This window comes from Cavia porcellus, unplaced genomic scaffold (assembly GCF_034190915.1).
Source record: "Cavia porcellus strain 051 isolate PalLab524CR breed Dunkin Hartley unplaced genomic scaffold, mCavPor4.1 scaffold_31, whole genome shotgun sequence".
NCBI classification, from domain to species: domain Eukaryota; kingdom Metazoa; phylum Chordata; class Mammalia; order Rodentia; family Caviidae; genus Cavia; species Cavia porcellus.
The window spans coordinates 21,672,104-21,695,899 of NW_026947514.1; the positions used below are offsets into that span (position 1 = coordinate 21,672,104).

The following is a 23,796-nucleotide window of genomic DNA, read 5'->3' on the forward strand; positions in this document are numbered from 1 at the left end:
TTTTCTTCCAAGAAATACTTGTTGGATGAAGGCATAGCTAAGCCATTGGGACATCCACACAGAGACAAATAGTTGTTTAAGAGAGGTGAGAGAGGGGCTGTAGATTTAGCTCAGCAGCATAAGTGCCTGCCTTGCAAGCCTGTGGTTGTGAGTTCAATCCCTGGTACTGGTAAAAATACAAAAAAAAAAAAAAAAAAAAAAAAAAAAAAAAGAGAGAGAGAGAGAGAGAGGTGAGAGAAAAGAAAGAGCTAGAAGGAATTTGAAGTTTTGTAGGGTCTGAGATGCTGAATGGTAGGGCTATTAAAAGGAGGGTAGAGAACGAATAGTTCAGGCCAAGATGATGAGTTTATTTGGGATAAACTGAATTGTAAGTGCTTGCAGGACATTAAGCGTTGGTATTTGGTAGTTTTCATTGAAGGCTTGAATTGCAAGAGGGAATCAGGCCTAGAGATATTTGCTTAGCATCACTGTATTAGGTGACAGTGAGGACAAAGGAATGGAGGTGTTGACACAAGGAAAGCAGAGCATAGAGGAAACGGAACAAAATATACAGAGAAAGAACTGATGTTTAAGGAACTGGAAAAAATAAAAAAATGAGAAGTCAAGGCAGGAGGCTGAGGAGGAGACGCGGTGATACGATAAGGGTGATGAGAGAGAAATGACAAAGAAACCAAAAAAAAAAGCAAGAATTTGAAGAAAGCACTGAATAACAACATCAAAGATGCAGAGAATTTCAATGAGAGTGGTCTTTCAGCACTGCTGGCATTCTGTGCTGTGGTTCTCTACTGAAGGGCTGTCCTGTACCAGCAAGATGCTTGGCTGCATCCTCCTCTTCGACCCACTGGATTCCAGTTCCCTCTCCAGTTTGACAGCCAAGAGTGTCAAATGTCATAACTGTCTCAGAGTGAGAACTGCTTAAGTGGCAAAATAAACAGAAAGTGGTTGTGAAATGAATAAACTTAGCCACGGACTATACAGGTTGCTCCAGGTCGTATTATTTGGAATGTGTGAGTTACCTGGATTGCATGTTGGAATTAATGAAATGAAATAAAGACCTGTTTCATTTCATAGACATACCACTTGTCAGCCTACCAGGGAAACTCTTTTTCTCCTAATTCTTGGTTTACAGCAATTCTGTGTTCAAGGTTTAAAATTAGTTTTACTTCTTTTATATTCTTTTTTTAAAGTATAAAAGTCTGAAACCATTGGCTACATGCTTGACCAATGGTGAGCATTTATGTTAATGTTGAGAAGTGAGTCAACCAGCACGGGAGGTTGGAGTGACATACATATCTGTTTACGGGAGAAAGTCCCAGCAGAAGGTCTGCCATATTACAAGATATATTAAAATAAACCAAAAATAATGAATTTCTCAGGACCAAATTGATTTAAATTTGTTTTAGGTTTTTAAAAAATCATGAATTATTAAGCAGATGAAGCAAAATTAGACAAATAGATATATAAAATTTTCAAATACATTTAAATATAAATGTCACTGACATCTACAAGAAGCATAAGAAGGGGCTGGGGATTTAGCTCAGCGGCATAAGTGCCTGCCTTGCAAGCAGGCAGTCGTGAGTTCGATCCCTGGTACCGATAAAAACGAAAAAGCCAAAAAAAAAAAAAAAAAAAGAAGCATAAGAAATATTTTGTTGACAGAACACATTTTAGAAAGCAGCACGTCACAACCGCAAACTTCTCTTTATATTAAAAAATGACTTACATCCTGGAAATATTGGGCAGATTTGCAAATGCACGACTGGGGATGGTTTTCAGATGTGTCTCTACGAGCTTCCTAGGAAAATAACAGTGAGAAAATTAGAGTTTTCATTGTTGATCGTTTCTAATAACTCACCTTATAAAAGATATATTAGTAGATGCACCACAGTTCTTTCATCATAACATAATCAACAAAAATAATACTCAGTGGAAAACTGTCATTCATCCTGTGATGGTGTGTATTTCTAGATGAGGGCTTGAACTGGAAGGTAAGAAAAGACAGGACAGGACTCCAGCCTGAGCTGAAGAAAGTGTAGTCTGATGAAAAGGATGAATCTGGTCTACCTACAAAAGCAGGAGGCCCGCTTTCAAGGACTAGCTGAGGTGGACCAGGGTCTGGTTGATCATTTTCTTAGTCCTGATTTCCTAGCTCTGGATGAATCCTCCTGATTTGGGGATCAGTTTGGTCCCTGTAAAATGATTGTCTTTGGGGTAGCTTTGGTCACACAAGGCTCTGCTTTTCATGAAACTCAGGTGATTATGGGTGCAGGACAATGGCTGGAGATTTCAAACCATTGTTCCAGGGGGAGGTTCTAAAACTGGACATTCATTGAATGTCCCTGTGAATCTAAGAAATCTCTTTAGTTACTTTTACCTTGGTGTCCTCCATCTTGAAGATGGACGAAACAGACTAGGTAAATTAAAGGCTAGTAAACTTTGTCCTGACATATTTTAGATAGATACTCCCTATGTGACTATTATGTCTATATGCACAGCTAAAAAGAATTTGACCTGAAGTTTCACAAAATGAAAAGTTTTGTTTTGCTTTTAGTTACTTTTTGGGCATTTGTCAGTCTGAGTGAAGAGTCATAATCTTTAGCAAAGGCCACTTTTAAGTCCCTCAGAATAAAACACAAATCATGCTTTTAATGAGTAACAGGTTAACAGGTTAAGAGCCCAGGAGTGTTTGCCCTTTGCTTCTCTGTTGTCTCTGATCACATCAAAACATACAACTCTCCCTGCTGCCTGCAACTTAAGTATTGCGAGTATGATTCAGATGCAGAAAATAAATCTTCATCTATGGACCAACAGGAAATTGCTCCGCCTAACATCACATTCCATTTGTTATTGGAAGTGTACATAATACATTCCTCAGTAGGTAAGGACTTAAGAATGCATATTACACACTTTTCACTAAAAATCACTTGGAATGCTATCACGAATATGTGTTAAGTACAGATTAAGAGGAATGAAACCCGTTTATCTTAAATCTTAGTAAAATGGTAGTATTTTAGTGTTACAATATTTTACCAAGCAAAAGTCTCTTCAACCATGATATTACCATCTATTTGCTGCAGTTTAGAAATAAATGACTGTTAAAGGACTAATTCTTCCACAGATGCTTATTTGTTGGCTATGTAACTTAAAGGAGTGGCTTTTCCTCCAGGCCACTTTTTTAGAAACTGTTTTCCTTACCAGGCAAGGAAGTCCCTTTGTGTGCTCCTCTGTCTCTTCACTGAGCATTTCTTTTCCGAGTTGCCTTCTTTACATGGTGACTATCTGAATAGAATCCTTAGGAGGAAATATGATCTACTGTATTTAGTCACTTTGCAAAAAGACAGTGCCTTGGTATTGCTAATTATCTTTTCCTCTCATCTGCTTTTGTCAGTTAAATATTGATACTCAGACATCACCCACTTAGTACAAATCTTGTTTATAGATAGCATACTAACATTGTGTACTTTCCCATCTAGGCTACTAGGCTATTCCTGAATGATCTGTTTCCTTGATCTATGCTTTCTATGGACTATTCATTTTCGTAGTACTTAAAATACATCTGTAATTTGCCTAATCAAAACATTGGCAGGCCAAATTATTTTATAAAATGATGTATTTATATATATGGTGGGAATAACACAAAGGCATATTATCAACTCTTTGCAACCCTCTGTGTTTTACCACGAAGCCCGACGTTGTTCAACCATAAATTTCAGACATTCAAGTCTCATAAACTACCTGTCTTCTCTAGAAGGTCTTTCACTCATATCCTCTTAAGTGAGTTGATAGAGCAAAATAAAAAATGGATAATAGGAAATAAGGACATAGATATCTCTCAGGTAGGAAGAAGATTAAAAGATGGAGGGAGGGGAAAGGAAGGGAAGGAAAGGGAAGAGGATGAAAAAAGGATTTAAAGTGAGTTATGCATATGAACCAACTCCATATTGGGAATGTGAACATTATGTCCTGCAAACATGTACTAATAAAAATGAAAAAAAATTGTATGAATCCAGATCTAGGATTCTGAAGTTAAAAAAATATGAGAAGACCAAGTCAGAGCACTAAAATCTTAGCATAAAATTGGACCACACCAAAGGAAAACAAATGATAAGATACAAACCTGTTGGGTATCATCTGAAAGGATTGAGTTTCTTAAACACAAAGATAGCTTTACAGAGCTTGTCCTCAGGCAAAAATCCTGAGAGCACACGTACTGTAACACTGCATGCACTGCTTGTGGGAGTGAGGGCCTAACATGTCACTTATACTGACTAAAAGTTTTGGGATTTATCTTGTTTTCAATAGTAAACAACATAGAATTAAAGAGAAAACTAGAAAAAAGTTACAGTGGTTACTAGGTAAGAAGACAGATATGGAACAGAACTAGTATATAAACACAGTTTGAGTTAAAGGTTCAAATAATGAGTATATTTTTCCCCAGTGTATGAGTTTTTGAAACCTATAATACCTATTTCTTGAGGTTTTTTTCTACACACACACACACACACACACACACAATGATATAAACTAGTAAGGATTATATATTTAAGAATACCTATCTTAATAATACTACAATATGCACAATAAAACTTCAACAGAAGTGAAGAATGGAATGTTCTCCAAATGATATTAGTACAAACCTTTCTTTTCAATGAAGTAAGAGAAACTAGGTAAAACTATCTTGTAGTTTTTCCTTTTCTTTTCCTTTCTTTCCCACATCCTAGTTTCTTTTTCCTTTTGAATGATTTTTTCCTATTTCACAATATCTATGGCACATTTTGGATCTTATTTACTCTTTCAGTTTTTAATACTAATGAGATAATATGCTGTTTACATATATGAGTCTGATTTATTTCATTTATGAGTATGGTCTCAAATTGCAACCATTTACCTATAAAAGTTTATTCTTCTTTATGACTGAGTAGTACTCCACTGTACAAAAGGACCAAATCTTTTTTGTCCATTTCTCAGGTGATGGACATTTGGGTTGTTTCCAAGATTTAACTATTACAAATTGTTCTGTTACAAACATGGGTGCTTATACATTGCTGTGGTATGATGTTTTTAATTCTTTAGGAAGACACCCAGAAGGGGACTAGCTGGATATAATGGGACCTCTAATCCTAGTTTCTTGAGGAATCTCCACACTGATTTCCACAATGGTTGCATCAGTCTACACTCCCATCAAGAGTGAAGAAGGGTTCCTTTTTCCCCATGGCCCTGCAGGCATTTGTTAATAGTTTATTTCTTGAGAATAGCCATGCTTTCTGGAGTGAGATGGAATCCCAGTGTTGTTTTAATTTGCATCTCTTGAGTGACCAATGATACCGAACGTTTTTTCATGTATTTATTTGTTATTTGTATTTCTGTATCTGAGAAGTGCATATTCATCTCAGATGCTCATTTTTGGACTGGGTCTTGGAACTGGAGTGTCTGATTTTCTTCAACTCTTTATATGTTATAAATAAAAGTCCTTTGTTTGAGGGACAACTTACTAAAATGTTTTCCCACTTTTTAGTTTGTTTTATCCCCAGCAAGGTTTATAGTTGTTTTTCTGTACAGAAATTTTATATCTAGGAATAATCAATAGACTATGTGTCATCAGTTTGTTCCTCCTTCCAGGGCAAGTGGCTGGATGTTTTATTATCAACACTTTCAGTAGATAAGCTTCTATTAAAAGAATCACAACATTGTGATTACTTCTTTTAAAAGAGATGGGAGAGAAAAAAAATCAGTGTCGTTATTTGGACAAAGTATTTTATTTTAATTTCAGATTACATTTTGAATGTCTATAGAAAAGTACGTATGTATTCATTTGAAAAAAATGAGAACAGCTTCTAGCTATTTCTCTATTGTTCAAAGAATTAACATCAAAGTAGTATTTGTTTTACATGAAGTGCCAGGTACTGAAGATTTTTTTTCTTTGTCTTTGATTCAAAGTAAGAAAATATTGATTGTTGCTCTCTATAGTAGAGTTTAAAACTCAGAGAAGTCACTTCACACTACTAGGATGAACATTCACTTTGAATGATTAGGATATTACATATGATTGGCAAAAAAATCCATATCATAGTTGTATACCCTAGGATCACTATGTACTTTTTATAGTTCATTAAGTTGGCTTTAAGGTACAAAAATTACAAGTCAGAATAAAAAGAAAATGATAAACTTAAATTCATTTTTCTGTAATTAATGAAGAGTGGCCTTTGAAGAAATGACTGATGTTTCAGGGGAGCTGCATGTGAAAATGATGTTGTAAGACCTTTTTGAAATGGGGTTGGGAGGCCATCAATGGAGAAGGATTTATGCACCATTTGAGCTGTCACCTGGAGTGTGGACTCTGGTTCTACTTGTTGGTCATGGGCATCTGGAATGACTGGACCTATAATCACGTTGTTCCCCTGAGATCAAGATGCACAGTAAGGGGTTATCCTGTTTTATGGACATTTCCGTTCTGGTTCTAAATCCCTTTCAATCTTCTGTTGGCCATATCCCTCATTCAGTGATCCACTTTCTTCTTCTGGCACCTTCCTTTCATGCTTTTTCATCGTTCCCTTTCCCCTCCCTCCTTTCCTTCCTCCTTCTGTCCTTTTTCTTCTCTCCCTCTTTCCTTCCTTTCTTCCTTCCTTCTTTCCTTTCCCAAACACTGGTTCAGTGGTCCCTGAAATATGTCTCTAATTGTAATTTTTAAGACCCCAGATGATGTCCTTTTTACTTTGTAGTTTCTGAATTTGGATTGACCAATACTGAGATAAGACATTTCTCAAATGTCTGATTTTGGAAGATGTAGTGATGTAGCACAGAAACTCATGTGAAACGTTGCCAGGTGACTAGGAGATCTTGCCGAATATATTCCAGTTTTAAGTGCTGTCTTTTTATTTTTCCAGTAGTAATGGGGAAAGAAAACCTGGCTAATGCTAGTAAAGACAGCAGATGTTTCTCTAAGTTCCAACAAGAACAAGCTGTGTAATTAGATTTTTCATAGTAATTTTGCATGATGTTTGGCTTATTTCACTGAAATATCATCAACATGTAAATCCAATCAACATTTCAACATCTTGTTTCTTACAGAATAGCGAACCTAAGTTCTGTTTCTTTTTATCTGTGAAATAAACTGACGATAAAAATATTAACATGGGGACTGTAAAAATTTATTAACATGCAGAACCCCAAGAGCCCCAAGAGTGTGAAGAACAAGACTCAAAGAATGGAAAGTTCTGGGGATCTTGGAGGGAGGTGACCGTAGTTTATGTGGTTTAGGGGAGGTCAGCAAGTTGTCTTGTAATATAAAGGAAATCTCAAGTAGCAACCTGCAGAACATCTTAGAGCTAGAAATAGGGTAACAATCTCTCTCTGAACCAGGTATGTTCTCTATTTCTTTCTTTCCTTGATTCTGAGGAAGGTGTGTTTGAGGATCTCTTGGGGAGGAAGTGTCTGCTCTACTAGCTGTTTATTTCATTAATGTAGAGAGGCTTAAATTTCTTTCGCCCAGGGGCAACCTTTCAGTGATAACTGTTGTGCCTGTAGTTTATATCAATAGTCATCTCAAACTCAAAGCAAGATATTTTGAGGTGGTGTAGACTAGAGACACACACAGTTTATAGAATCTTAAGTACACTGTGCTTCTAACAACAGTCCCTACTTGATAAAGAATGTGAAGTATGAGGATGAGCATGACTGAACTTGAGAAGGCTGCTGGATCTTTGCCATGACTAAGCCTGGGTGGTCCACAAACACAACGCTCCCCATTTGTGTGGCATACTTTTGCTGTCCTAACAAACCAACAGAATATTTGTACCTCTGAATCAAATTTATGTGCTTAATATCAATGTACTTTGTATTCCAAGGGCCTCTTTTCATAATAAATAGTACTGGACTGGATAGCAGAATTTCAGAGGTCAGTGATGCAGGTTATATAAGAATTTATCAACAGTAGAATAAAAAAAGTCAAGAATTTTCTTTTTCCAGATTACAGCACTATGTGAAAAGGACCAGAAGCAAGTTTTCAAAACAGGAGTTGTACTCTCAGGGTGAAAGTCAGGGATTTCTGTGAAGATCTGAGGATGTGGCAAAAGCATTTATCCAACAAATCTAAATATTTCTAAAAGTATTGTATCTAAAGCTGTATGTTAAAGGCTCCTAGGCAGGGTGGCATATGGCAGAGGGCAACCATTTGTGGTGGTTGAAGACATCAAAAGCAATAAGAGAGGAGGCAAGGGGGACAAACTCTTTCTGTCCCTTATATTGTATGCAGGATACCAATCCTAGATCAGGTGTAGCACTCACATCGTTAGTCCCAGAAATGAACTACAAATCAATCACAAACACTAACTTCAGGTGCCAAGCCCCACATAAAGTGCAAAATGTTTTGGGGGAGCATCCAGATACAAACCATAACATTCCACCCCTGACCTCCCAAAGATTCATGTATATTCCTTTATGCAAAAGGTAATTAGTCAGTCTTTAAGAGTTTCCAAAGTCCTAACAGTTTCAATGTTGCTGAAAAGGCAGACTCTTAGCTGCATGTCCATGTACAAATGAAAAGCAAGTTAAGTACTTCCAACATTTAATGGCACAAGATAGACATTTCCATTCCAGAAGTTACAAACAAGAAAATTCAAAGGAATGGGAACAGGGCAAGTCCAAAATCCAGCAGGCAAACATTAAGTCCTGTAGTTCCATGTTCAGCATCTGTGGCAAGATGTTAATTCCAAAGGGCTTGGGTGGCTCAATCCCTGGGATACTTTCCAGTGATTGGAGATCCTTTTGTTTTTCTCTTGGGCCCACTGGACTCACTCCTTGCACTTTTCCTTGGACAATCCGTGTTCCTTGCTTGTCCAAGCTTCTGGCTTCACACCTTTGGCTTCAAGAACTGCCCTCTCAGGGACATAAATGCCTACCTTGCAGACCTTTTGAAATCTAGGTGAAAGCATTCTTGAGTGCACAACTCTTGAGTTCTGTTTGTGCCCAAAACCAGTGCCATGTGGATGATGCCAGGGTCTGCTGCCTGGAGCAGTAACCAGGCTTCCTTCTCTCTTGGCTCTGCAGGTTGAGTGGCTGGATTGCTGAGCACCCTGAATCCAATACTGAGGAAAATATTCTCTATGCTGCCACCATTCTGGAACATGGTGTACTTTGGTTTTCTTCTCAAAGCAAAAAGTCTTTCATTTTTGCAATTTTGAGGCTGCAAAGACTGAGTTCGGCTGCTTCTTATAATGCCCTCAGGCCATCTTTTGTATTCTTCTATTCCTTCAGAGCATTCAAGGTCTCCTCTGCTCTATCTTTGCAATCATGGCTTTACTAGAGTTTCCTTTCTGGCCAAACTCAAAATGTTTTGAATCATGCTACTGGGCTCTTTGCTCTTGATCCTCAATGTAAATCCAGCTAAAAGTCCCCAACAGTAGCCATGCTACCACCTCAACATTAGATTTGAAATTTCTTTTGAAATGTTAATTAGTCTGCCATCCTTAATCTCAGTCTCAGGCAAAGTTTCTGTTCAGGAGCAAAATGCAGACAAACTTCCCACCAAGCCATGACACACATCATCTGAAGTCCAACAATCATTGTAGTACTTCTTCCCAGTAGAAACCTCCCTAACCTGCTCTTTATTGGTAGCATTTCATCAGTCTCTAGTCCTCTGAGCTCTTACAAGAATCTCCAATATGGAACAACTTAGAGCATTCCAGCTCTACGATTTCAACTGGCACCTCCAGACCATTCTAAATTCTTCCTGTAAGCCATTCTCAAAGGCTCCTGAAACATATGGTCAAGGTATAGTCACAGCAACAATCCACTCCCAATACATAATTCTGTTTCAGTTACTTTTTTCAGTGCTGAGACAAAATACCTGACACCCAAAGTTAAAGGAGAATAGATTTATTTAGCTCAGAGTTGGTAGAAGTTTCAGTCCATAACCAGCTGGCTCCATAGAAGGGTGGTACATGGCAGAAGGCAACTTTTCATGGCAGCTGAAGACACCAAAAAACAAGCAAGGAGAAAGGAGGGAACAAACGCCTTTCTGTCCTTTATATTGTCTACAGGTTACCAATCCTAAGACGGGTGTAACACTCACACCCTTATTCCAGTGATGAACTACAAATCAAGCACAAACTCTAGATTTAGCTACCAAGACACATATAGAAGTACATGAGGCTTTGGGAGGGCATCTAGACACAAACCATAACATTTGTTTAGTTTTAATTAAGGATATCTATACACATTACTCTTTGGGAAAAGATGAGTCCACTCATTGAGAAAAATGAATACTTCCTATCATGTACAATTTCTAGTCAGTGTTAGTGCAGTGCTCCTACATTGTCCGGTGTGCACTGGGCAGGACTATGTCAGGGCAGAAATTCAGTTGCTGAGAGTTTTAGCTCTTTTATCATCCCACATATTTGTGCCAATAAATCAACAACATTTTACTGAGGTGAGTATTTCACTGAATGAGTCTATATGGGCATAGAAAGTATTGGTAATAGAAAAAGAGGAAATTGTTATAAATAATTCAAATATTTACATATTATAAAGCAATAGGTTATGAATTGAACAATATTAGTATAATTTTAATGTGACATTTGTCATTTTCCTGGTGGTGTTATTTCTGGTGAGAAGACATTTTTATTGAATTTTTTTTACTAGCAATTTTAATTACCTCCGGCAAGGTAATTTTAATTTTAATACCCTCTGGCAAGTGGAAGAATGTAGGAAGCACAAGATTTAAAAATCAGAGATGCAGAACTAGAAGGATCATGCAGTCCAATACTTGAGACTATTTGCATATATATTACTTAAAAATATATAATTTTAAATATGTACTTGGATATATATATTTTTTTCCAAAGTGGAGCTAGGATCTTCATCCTGGTTCTTCATTGACATCATAGGAAAAAAAACTCAGGATTGCCCTGGAACTGCCACGACTGACAGAAAAAGGTCCACATGGGGCTCCCACTCCACTGCTGACCCAGGGCTGCCATGACTGGCAGAGGAGAGTCCAAAATTGGCTCCTGCCTGTGCCATTGACCTGGAGTGGTGGTAACTGGCAGGAGGAGGGTCCAAGACTGGCTCCTGCTCCCTCCACTGATGGAACTCAGGGACCAGAGATGGGCAGGAATGCCAGCAACACAGCAGGACTCCAGCTAAAATGCACATGACGGACAGGCACAGAAAAGTCTGAAGTAACAGTAACAATATGAGCCAGCAGGCGGTCAGTTAGATGAACCAGCTCTGTGCTTGGGATCAAGAAATAAGAATAGGGGGGCTGGAGGTTTAGCTCAGCGGCATAAGCGCCTGCCTTGCAAGCAGGCAGTCGTGAGTTCGATCCCCGGTACCGATAAAAAGGAAAAAGACAAAAAAAAGAAATAAGAATAGAAGGTAGAGCTGTCCTTTTTTTTTTAAACATTTCCTTCTTTTTTTCTTTTCTTTTTTTTTTTTTTCTTTTTTAAATGGCTGTGGAGAACTCCAGCCATGGAAAACTAATTCTACCCCACAAATATAGAAATCCAAACCCAGCACAAGTCTACCTGCAATTTTGGCTACAGTACACATTCTGGGATCAGATTTGGACCTACCCAGAACTGTGGACACTAGAAGAATCTTGCTGTTTTTATTTTTCTGTGGCTGGTGGGTTTTTTTGTTGGTAGTCAACTGAGTTAGTGTGACCTGTTGTTGTTTGTCTGTGCTTTTTCCGTTTTCTTTTCTCTTTTTGACTCTATTCTGTTTGACCTGTTTTGTTTTTCTTTTTGTATATTTGTTGGTTTTTTACATGTGCATGGTTATTTTTGTTTCCTGTTTTCTTCCTTTCCTTTTTGTTTTCTACCTTTTTTCTCTCTCATTCGTGATTTAGATCTCTGAATATTTTGTTTGTATTATTCTACTTGTCCTCTTCCTCTTGCTTGTCAACTACTCACTTGATTTTATTAGACTTTCATGTGAGTAAACACCGTCTCTTCTCTTTCTAGTTTACTTCAATACTCCTAGGCTTTCTCTTCCAACACCTTGTATGGCCATACCACTCTGAATGTGCCGGATAGCATCTCTTCCAATCCCTCCCTCTTGTATCCTACAGTTACCCAAAACTTAGATGATCATCCTATGCTCACCAAACATGCTCGTACTACATTTAGCCTCATATACCACTCCATCCTACCCACTATCCCTCTTAAATGCCCCTACACAACATGATGAAATCACTCTACTAAGAGGAAAAACTTGGTGTACAAGTTCCTGGTGTAAGTTGGACTATATTACATAACTATAGAACTTGTTCCTGTGATTAAAGAAAGCAGGCTGTTACCACAGTCTGTTAATAGCCAGGCTGTACTTGAGTTTATTATTGTTACTAACTGTACTGTTTCACCAGGATCCCATACCTGTTATTATCAGTTTTTCTCCCTTGTATGACAACACTGCAATTACAAGGGGTCATAACCATCACCATAGTCCAGTACCAAAAGAGTAGGCCTTGAGTCACATTTATAGCAACTCTACATTCTTTTTTTTTTTTTTTTTTTTTTTTTGTCTTTTTCCTTTCTATCGGTACCGGGGATCAAACTCGTGACTGCCTGCTTGCAAGGCAGGCGCTTATGCCACTGAACTAAATCCCCAGCCCCTAACTCTACATTCTTAATGTTTTGAGAAGGTCAGTTTTGGGATATACAGGAAGAACAAGAACCACCTATATCTAGAAGATAACCTGAGGAACAGATATCTCCTAGGAAAACCTAGACACTGGGGATAAAACTATCTAACATTAGAAATTTATAAGCATCCACACAGAAAACAAAATAAAATAAAAACAGAAAATAACACAAGTAATAAGCAAAATGCAACCCCAAATGCCCACCCCACCCAGGCCAAGTCCAGAGCACAAAGAGATAGAAAAAATCAGAAGCTAAGCACTGGAACTCTCTGAAATGATAGCAGTAAAGGTGAAAACACAAATGAAAGAGGCCATAAAATAATACCTAAGGTACAAAAAAAATGACAATAAAAACGAAAAACATTAAAGCAGATACAGATTTTTTTAAAAAGGAGCTTATCAAATCATGGAAACCATGAATGCAACATAGACAAGAAATGAAATCAGTGAGAAATCCACACAAAAATCTCAGAGATTAAAAACTGCATTGAAAGTATATGCAACAGGGGCTGGGGATTTAGCTCAGCAGCATAAGCGCCTGCCTTGCAAGCAGGCAGTCGTGAGTTTGATCCCTGGTACCGATAAAAAGGAAAAAAGACAAAAAAAAAAAAAAAAAAAGAAAGTATATGCAACAGACTGAATGAAAGCAAGGATATAGTATCAGACCTAAAAAAGAGGAATGCAGCTAGTGATCAGGAAAAGAAATATAACTTAAAAATAGCAAGGGACCACAAAAACTCAATCCAACAGCTACAAGATGAAGCAAAGAATGACTTAAGACTAGAGACAGCACTGTGCAAAAGTCATTAAAAACATACAGATGATGGCAGAAGACTTCCAAAACATGGATAAAGAATTTGACTTATAAATAAATTAAGCATATAGAAAGCCAAATAGCCATAACCAAAATAAATTTACACCAAGGCATGTACTAATCAAGAGTCCAGAAATTCAACACAAGAACAAAATATTAAAAGCAGCTAGAGCCGAGTACAGTGGTGCACATTAGTAATCCCAGTATTTGGGAGGCTGAGGCAGGAAGATCACTGCAAGTTTGAGGCAAGCCTGTGCTAGGCAGTGAGTTGAAGGCCAGCCTGAAACATATAGTGAAATCCTGCCTCACAAAAAGACACCCACATAACCCCAAATAAAGCAGCTGGATAAAAGAAACAATTTGCCTATAAAGGAAAACCCATGAAAGTCATAGCAGACCTCTAAACACAAATCCTCAAATCAAGGAGAGACTGGAGTGAGGTATTCAAGTCCTAAAAGCAAACAATTTTCAACTCAGATTATTAATCTATAAATAATTCTATAATTCTGTAAAACTATCTTTCAAAATCAATGAATAAAGAAGATGCTTCCATGACAAAGAGCAACTGAAGAAATTCAAGACTACTAAACCAGCACTACAATATTCTCTCAAAGGTGTATTACAAACTGATAACAAATACTACAAACACATGAACACCAGTAGAAAAAAGCCATCAAGCAGGGAAAACAATTAAACAGAGGAGAAATACAGAAGACCAACAACAAGAAAATAACATGAAAAGATAAGTCAACACATATCAGTTATAACCATCAATATAAATGGTCTGAACTCACCAGTCAAAAGAAACAGACTGGTAGAATGATCAAGAAACAAGATCCAACAATGCATTGCATTCAAGAAATGTGTTTAATTCAAAAAGAAACTCATAGACTAAGTGCCAAAAGGTGGAAAGAATTCTCCATGTCACAGGAACTCAGAAAAAAGCGGGCATAGCTATTCTGCTTGTAGACAGTGTAAACTTTAAACCAAAAGTGGTCAAAAGAGACAAGGAAGGTTACTATATATTTAAAGGAATACTCCAAGAAGAAGAGATAGTAATCATAAATGTATATGCACCAGACACTGGTGCACCAAACTATATAAAACAAATATTAACAAACATAAAAAACCAAATAAGCACTAACATAATTGTAGTGGGGAGTCTTAATACTCCACTCTCACAAATAGATAGATCAACTAGACAAGAAATCACCAAAGAAATATCAGAAGTAAACCAAACCTGTGAACAAATGGACTTGTTAGATGTCTACAGAGTGTTCTAGCAAATGCTCCAGTTGTGCAATCAGTTAGTGCGTGGTACTTACACAGAGTGTTCTAGCCCAAAATATCAGAATACATATTCTTTTCAGCTGCACACAGGTTACTCTCCAAACCAGACCACGTATTAGCCCACAAAACATGTTTAAGTAAATGTAGAGGAATTGAAACCATACCATGCTATTATCTGATCATAGGATAATGAAACTGGAAATCAACAACAAAAGAGATCATAAAAACTGTGTAAACACATGGAAATTGAACAACACACTTCTGAACAACCAATGGATCACAAAGAAAATTGATGACAAAATTAAAAAGTATATACAATTAAACAATAATGCTGATACAACATACTGAAACATATCAGATGCAATGGAAACAGTTCTAAGAAGGAAAATTTATAGTGATAAACTCTCATATCAGGAAAACAAAATGAGCTCAAATAAACAACCTAGTGATGAACCTCAAACTCCTAGAAAAAGAACAAATCAAACCCAAAACTCATACGAGGGAGGAAATCATAAACATAAGAGCATAAATTAAAGAAATTGAGACTAAAAAGACAATATAAAGAATGAACAAATTGAAAAGTTGGTTCTTTGAAAGAATTAATAAAATTGATAAACTATTAGCCAACTCATCAAAAAGAAAGAAAAAACACAAATTCAAGCAATTAGGAATAAAAGGGGAAATCACAACAGATCTGATAGAAATTCAGAAGATCATCAATATCTACTATGAGAACATATATTCTAATAAGATGGAAAACACAGAAGAAATGAACAGATTCCTAGACACAATCAAATTGTTGAAACTAAATCAAGAAGATTTGACAATTCTAAATAACCTTATACAGGCCAATGAAATTGAAGATGTAATTAAATTTTACCAACAAAGAAAATCCCAGGCCCTGACAGATTCACTGTTGAATTCTACAAGAAATTTGGAGAACTAATGCCACTAAAGCTGAAACTCTTTATGGAAACTGAAAGGGAAGCAATATTTCCTAAGTCATTTCTGCAGGCAAGAATCAGGCATCAATTACTCTGACTCCAAAACTAGAGAAGAACCCAGCCAAAAAAGAAAACTACAGCCCAATGTCCCTAATAAACATAGATGCAAAAATACTCAATAAGATACTAGCAAACTGAATGCAGAAAATCATCAAGATTGTACATCATGACCAAGTAAACCAATGTATGTACTACACTATATTAACGGAATCAACAACAAAAATCACATGGTCATCTCAATAGATGAAGAACAAAGTCCAGCACTCATTCATAACAAAAACCCTACAGAAAACTGGGATAGAGACTCTATCTTAATTTGATTAAAGCCATCTATTACAGACCAACAGCTAACATCATTTTAAATGATCAGAAACAGAAAGTTTTCATTCCAAATTCAGGAACAAGAGAAAGATTTTCATTATCACCTCTTCTATGCAATATAGTTCTGGAAATATTAGCCAGAACAATGAGACAAGAAAAAGAAATAAATAAGGATAGGAAAGGAAGAAGTTAAATTATCATTATTTTCAGATCACATGATACTCTACATCGAATACGCCAAAAGGCTCCACTAAAAGACTTATAGATTTAATAATCAAATTCAATGGTATAACTGTATGCAAAGCCAACTCTAAAATAAATGACATGTCTGCACACAAGTAACAAACTCACAGAGAGGAAAATGAGAGAAACTACACTCTTCATGAAACATTAAAAAAATACGTAGGAATCTAGCAAAAAAAGCAAAAGATCTATACATTGAAAACTACAGCACTCTGAAAAAGGAGCCCAAAGAAGATAGCAGATAATGACAGGATATCCCTTGCTCATGCATAAGAAGAAGCAGCAGTGCAAATGGTCATACTCACAAAACTGTTGTAAGATTGATACAAAATACCATTAACAAACCTCACAGAACCAGAGAAAATATTCCTAAAATCCATTTGGAACCAGAAGAGACTTAGAACAGCGAACATATTTCTGGATAACAAAGGTAAGTCAAAGGGCATCACAGTCACTGACTTGAAATTATACTACAAACCTATTGTGTTAACAGTCAACACAGTGGGGCCGGGGAGTTAGTTCAGTGGCATAAGTGCCTGCCTGGCAAGCGCTGGGTCGTGAGTTCAACCCTCGGTACAAAAACAAAAACAAAAATAAAAACAGACCACAGTATTGAAAAAAAAACCCAACAGATCTGAGGATCAGTGGAATAGATTAGAAGATTTAGGTACAATACAAAGACACTCAGCCACCTTATCTTTGACAAGGGCCAAACATGTTCACTGAATGATAGTCTCTTTAATAAATGATGCTGAAAAAACTGACCCTCTACATGCCAAAAGATTAACACTGGTCTATGTCTATCATTATGCACTAAACTAAAGTCAAAGTGGATCAAAGATTTAAATACTAAAACAGAAATACTAAATCTACTAGAAAAGAAAATAGGTAGAAATCTTGAAGACATAGGTGCAGGCATATATTTCATAAACAAAACAAATAGCATGGGAAATACTGCAAAGAATCAACAAATAGGACCTCATCTTATTAAAAAGCTTCTGCACAACAAAAAGAAATCAACAAAAAGGTGAAAAGACAACCCACAGAATGGGAAAACATTTTAGCCAGCTGTGTTGGACAAAGGACTTCTGTATAAACACATAAAGAAATGAAAAAAATTAAGCCCTCAAAATTTAAAAACACACAGCTGAGATGAACGCATAATTCTCAGATGAAGTAATTCAAATGACAAATATATGAAAAAATGTTCAACATCATTGGTCATTCAAGAGATGCAAATTAAGACAAAACAGATGCCATCTCATTGGAAAAAGAATGTCATCAAGAAATCAACCAATAACAAATGCTGGCAGAGCTGCGGGGAAAGTAAATCCTTCTTCACTCTTGGTGAGAGTGTAGACGGGAAAACAGTATGGATATCAGTGTGGAAATTCCTCAAAAACTAGGGTTAGAGGTCCCATTCCACCCGGCTAGTCCCCTACTGGGTATCTTCCTAGAAGAATTAAAAACATCATACCTCAGTGATATATGTGCACCCATATTTATAGTACACAATCTGTAATGGCTAAATCTTGGAAACAACCCAAATGCTCATCAACTGAGGATGGATAAAAACGATGTGGTCTTTTTATACAATGGAGTACTACTAAGCCATAAAGAAGGACAAACTTGAAATTTTTATAGGTAAATGAATGCAAGTTGAGACCATACTCCAAAGTGAAATAAATCAGGCCCACATGTTTAAATATTGTATTGTCTCATTAGTGTGAAAAACTGAAAGAATAAATAAGGTCCAAAATGTACAATAGATACTGTGAAATGCAAGGAAACTATTCAAAAGAAAGAAAAACTGTAATGAAGGGCTGGGGATTTAGCTCAGTGGCTTAAGCACCTGCCTTGCAAGCAGGCAGTTGTGAGTTCAATCCCCGTTACCGATAAAAATGAAAAAGACAAAAAAAAGAAAAGAAAAAGAAAAACTATAATGAGAAAAATGGGAAAGGAAGAAAGGGAAAAGAAATATCTATCGATCTATAGACACATAAGATAGTTAATATAGTTATAGGGCTAGTTTCTCTTATTTAAAAGAAATTTTTGTGCTAATCCTTTTTTGAACAATATCTCATGCCTACATCTTGTACACTCGGAACAACCTGTATGAATATAACACAATGCAATGTGTTAATTATTGCTACTCTCCTCCTAGCCTATTTTGAAACTCCGTTTTATTGTTATTTTTACTTTTTTCTGTTTAAAAAGAAAAAAGAATCTCAGGACACATTGTTGCAGGCAGCTGAGTTAGTTTAGAAATACTATAGGCAGGGAGACAGGGCTGCGGCCTCCAAGGAGCCAGCGCAGAAGCCCAGATACCTTGCAACTACGGGGGAGACAGGCACCTCCTGCTGTCTCAAGACTCAAGGCCAAGCCTCAAAAAAAAAAGATCAAACAAATGCATCCGAATCCTAAGGACTGATATTCCAAATAGTTCCCTTTTACCCCGATGAAGCCAGGAGTCACTGAAAGGGTTTTGGCCCAGATAGGACACTGTAGCCAGGAAAGCCACAACTGGAAGCAGGGAGCCCCATCTCCCCTGCCCCTAGGAAGTTACCTGTGACGCCATCTTCTCACCCCTGGGAATTTACATATGGCGCCAAACCTAGGACCAATGGGCTACCTGTGTATCCCTAATGCCCGCCTTAGGTTCCACCCCAAACCGAGGCTATTTACAGGCCCCCACGCCACGTGTCCGCTGGAGAGATCGCCAGACACCAGTGGTGGGGGTGCCGGTCATCTCTCTCCGTGTTCTCAGAATAAAGGCCGCTTTTTATTTTATATTTCTCATCTTTTGGAAATATTTTTCATCTTTTGGAAATAATCCTAGCAGTCACCATCCCAACCCCCCAGGGATGAGTCACTGCTCTCTAAGAATGTCCCCTTTCTACATGACTGGCTTCCCCATTTGTCCCTAATCTAATCAGTTTTACCTGAACTATTAATCTTATTGGTTGACCATAATTCTGTCGCCTATGCCCGTCTGCCTTGTGAGTTCCCAGTTTTCCCCACCTTGAACTCCTCTCACTCCACAACTTTACTATTATAAAAGTCCCTGGAAAAGACAGAATCCTTGGCAACCTGCTCAGGACCCCTTCTGTCTCTCTCAGACAGAAGCTTTCTTTCTCTCAATAAATATATTCTACTTTTAACCTCTGTTATTCCTCAAGTTCATTCTTTGATTTTAGAGAACATGAACCTGTACTGGACATAGTAGGTCAGGAGTTTCATTCCCCATATCAACTTCAGTGGGAGGCCCTACAGATTTACTAAGAACTGGGAAGGAAGGACAAATAGAAAACTATCCTGGCTACCAGAGAGGGCCCACTAATGCACAGGTTCAGACTGACTCACTCACAAAAGCACCAGGTCAGCTTTTAAGGATTAGCCTGGGTGGCCCAGGATCCAGTAGATCAGTATCACAGTTCTGTTTTCAGTTGCTTCTGGGGAATTCCTTTGGCTTGAGGGGCAATTCAATTCCCACAAGATGATTGTTCTTGCCTGGCAGGGTGGCTGGCGGCTTTGGGTCCCATGATGGCTAATTATTGGTTTAGGGAGGCAATCTCATCATGCAACAGTCTTAAAGTCTCTGCTTTTCTGGAAACCCCTAGGTAGTCAGGTCTGAAGACTTCCAGACATGCCTTGGACGCGGACATTATAAAAACTGGCACTTACTGAAAAATTATTTAATTATTCCTATTTTGGTGACTCTCCTTAGTCTTGAAGAAGGGTGAAATAGACTGGGTAAATTTAGGACTAATAAACTGTTTTTGCCAAATTTTCCTAAAATGATTAATATTCCTTTGTGTAGTACTGGGCAGGAACTTGAATTTTAAGGTAGTGGGAGAGACATACTGAATTTCCTTGTCTCTCATTGTTTCTTCTATTTTACTTTACTATAAGAGTGGGATTTCATATTGCATCTGATTTGCAAAGAACATAACAATATGAGGTATATCTGCAGTCATATAATTCTGCAGCTGAGATGGAGCTACAGACCACTCAGAATCGAAGTGCACCTGTGATTATCATTTTAGGATAGATAGAATTTCCATTTGTGTTTTAATATAATTTTATGTACTCAGCTATAGAAACCCAAGCAAAGCTTGACAGGTTTTACATAAAGGAAATTTTAAGCCAATTTAGGCCACTTAGGAGAGCATTGTAAATTTATAACCATTTGTTCAGGTCTCCAGATTGCTGAAAATATTAATTTGTTTTTATTTCATTATTAGGGGTAATTTTTTACATTAAAATGATTTCCTTCAGTTCTTTATTGAAGCATTCTTTAAATGTACAAATCTGAAATTCATACTTATATACTTCAGTGTTTATAAGTAAACTCTGTGTATACTTATACGTATGCCTCATACCCATGTGATCAGTGCCTGGCTCAAAATATACAATATGTCCATCATCCTAGAAAGGTCTTTGTGCCCCTGGCCAATCAGGAATCCCAACTCTCTCTCAGTTTAATTATCCTTTAATTCCTAGCATTAGAAATAGCTTTTTAAAAGAACTTCACATAATTTCACATAAACGTAATGATACTGCTGTACACCAGCAAAAAGAGCTTCGTTATGTTTGTATTATGCCTAAATTATATGACCAAAGTACCTGTAATGCCACCATACTTTTCTGTATGCGTCTTTTTTTTTCTTTTTTCTGGGTGACCTAACTGATATGTTAATCAGTGCTCCCCTCTATAAAGAATTGTAAATCCCTGGGAACCTGACCTAATTGATATGTTAACCATTGCTGCCCTCTACAAATAACAGATGTTGTGCTAAAATAAGTGACAAAGGATTGTTAATTCCTGCTAGACTTCTCTGTCCTCTGCAAAGGGAAACAAAGGTCTTCCTCATACCTTAGCAAATTTCCTGATACACACCCATAACCCCTTACTTTGTATATTATGCTTTCTACAAAAGTCTGGAAAGTTTTGAGGGAGACACACAGCTTTTGCAAACTCCAACTGCACTGTGTCGCTGGGCCCAGGATAAAATAAATCAGCGCTGCTTTTTTTAAAAAACATGTCTTGTCCCATTTTTGGACTCGAGGTTGGGGGCTCTGGGGGCTTATTTGTGGATTACAAGAGATACCTCTTCTTCCCATTTTCTTTTGTTCAATGTATTTCTGAGATTTACCTATGGCATTGTATGGACCTGAAGTCCTTTTGCATTGCAATGAATAGGCATGATTTATTTATTCATTATCCAATAGCTGGTCCCAGTTTCAGGCTATTACAAATAAAGCTCATATGAACATCCATGTACAAATCTTTTTATGAGCATATATTCTCATTGCAGCTAGGTAAATACCTAATGGGATTGAATAGATCATAGATATATTTATCACAGAAGTCGCTGGTTTCCACACAAAACAAGGATGCCCATTCTTATCACTTGTAATAATCGTAATACTGAAGTCCTAACCAGAGCAATTAGGCAAGAACAAAGAAGGAGAGAAACAAGACTCCAAATTGGAAAGGAAGAAGTTAAAAATGTCTGTTTACTGGCAACAAGCAATTATATATAGGAAACTAAAGATTTCTCCAGAAACTTGTTAGAACCAATAAATGAATTCAGTAAAGTCACAGGCAACCCAATTAACATAAATATTCTATACTATAACAATGAAATGTCTGAAAAAGAAATTAAGAAAATGATCCCATTTATATTAGCTACAAATAATAAAAGTAAATTTGACTAAGGAGTTCAGAGGCCTGTTTTCTGAGAAAGATGGCAAAAAAAAATTTCTTCAATAAATAATGTGAAAAGAATTGGCTATTCATATACAGAAAATGAAACTGGACTTTTAGCTAACAATAGATAGTGTTTTAGTTTAGATTTAGTTGTCCCCTAAAAACCCCATGTGTTTAGAGGTGTGGCTTTTGGAAGATGATTGGATGATGGGAGCAGTATACTCATCAGCAGGTTAATCCACTGATGAATCCACGGCCCTATTAGGAGGCAGAGGCAGGTCACTGAGGGTGGAATCTGGAAGGGTTTATCTCCCTCAAGGACTCCTCCCTCTCCTGCCTCTGCTTCCTGGCTGCTCTAATATGAGCAGCTTCTCTTCACTGAACCTTTCCACCATGCTTTGCTTTCTTTTCTCACCTTGGAGCCAGCCAACTACTGACAAAATCTTCGAAAGACAGTGAGCCAGAATAAACATTTCCTCCTTATAAGCTGTAAGTGTTAAATATTTTGTCCCATGACTGGAAAGTAACCAAGACATAGTTTAAAAAATCAAGTTAACTAAAAATGATGTAAAGACTTAAACGCTAAGACTTGGAACTGGACAGATGTGGTGGTGGCACACACCTGTACTCCCAGCACTGTGGGAGAATGAGGCAGGAGGGTAAGACTTGGAGCCCAGCCTGGGTCACTTAGCAACTTAGTGAAAGCTTATCTCAGAGTAAAAACTAAAGAAAGAGCTGGGGCTCAGTGCATAGGTCCTGGTTTTAACCCCAGTGTCATGAAAATAAATAAAAAGCAAGTAATGCTCATAAAGATAGCTGATATCCTATTTCTTTTAGATGAAAACAGCTGGATGAACACACCATCTGTCCAGCTTTCTGAAAGTAGCTTTCTTACCAACGGCAGTGTGGGATTTGGCACAAGATAATGTTTTTCCCTAGTTCTCACATGTCTTTTGGCAGCTCAGAAATTCACCATTGCTCATTAAAAATTAAACTATTGCTGGCAAGTTGTATGCAGAGAGAATGGGCCTTCTTGACCTAGGAAGTTTTTAAACCCATCTGGACAATGTGCTAGACATTCAAGAGTGAGCATGCATATATTTATCATGTACATGTTCTACCCAGAAAGACAGAATACTAGAGTCAAATATTTTGAAAAAAAAAAAAAGGTTATGCATGTGTCTTTGTATATTTTTGAGTTGTTGGTTGTTGTCACTGTTTGGGAGAAGAAAAATAATAGCATTTGAAAAATGGCCAAGGAACAAGTACTTCCCATTCTCAATTTACATTTCAAGTGTTAACATTTCTGCATAAATTAATTTCCTTTCTACGCTTGTGTTTCAAGCTAGGATCATCCATTCCTGCTAATCTTCATGTAGATGTTTGTTTCTGCCTAAAGAACTTCCTGCAATGTGGATCTCTCTCTCTCCCTCTCTCTCTCTCCCTCTCTCTCTCTCTCTCTCTCTCTCTCTCTGTCTCTCTGTCTCTCTCTCTGTCTCTCTCACTCCCTCCCCCAAGCCAACCCCCACCCCTTTTTTTTGTTTGGGATACCTGGGAATGATTTTGTTCACCTTTTTGTTATTTGAAAAAGTCCCTTATTAGCCTTCATTATGAAAAGATAGTCTCCTTGCATATAATATTCTAGCCAGGCAAGTTTATTGTCTTTTAATACTTTGGTTTATTTGTTTGTTTTATTTTGGTACTGGGAAATGAGCCAAACTACATTTACAGGCTTTTGTACTTTTATATATTTATACTTTTTATAAAGTGT

At 37.3% G+C, this 23,796-nt stretch overlaps 1 protein-coding gene across 1 annotated transcript in view; it reads right to left on the reverse strand.

Moving 5' to 3' along the window:
* Nucleotides 1–23,796, reverse strand: part of Tshr (thyroid stimulating hormone receptor) — a 154,324-nt gene that overhangs the window by 81,830 nt on the left and 48,698 nt on the right. The window contains exon 2 of the mRNA XM_003472460.5: nt 1,724–1,795. Within this exon, the coding sequence (XP_003472508.1) occupies nt 1,724–1,795 (72 nt within the window). The remainder of the gene's footprint in view (nt 1–1,723; nt 1,796–23,796) is intronic.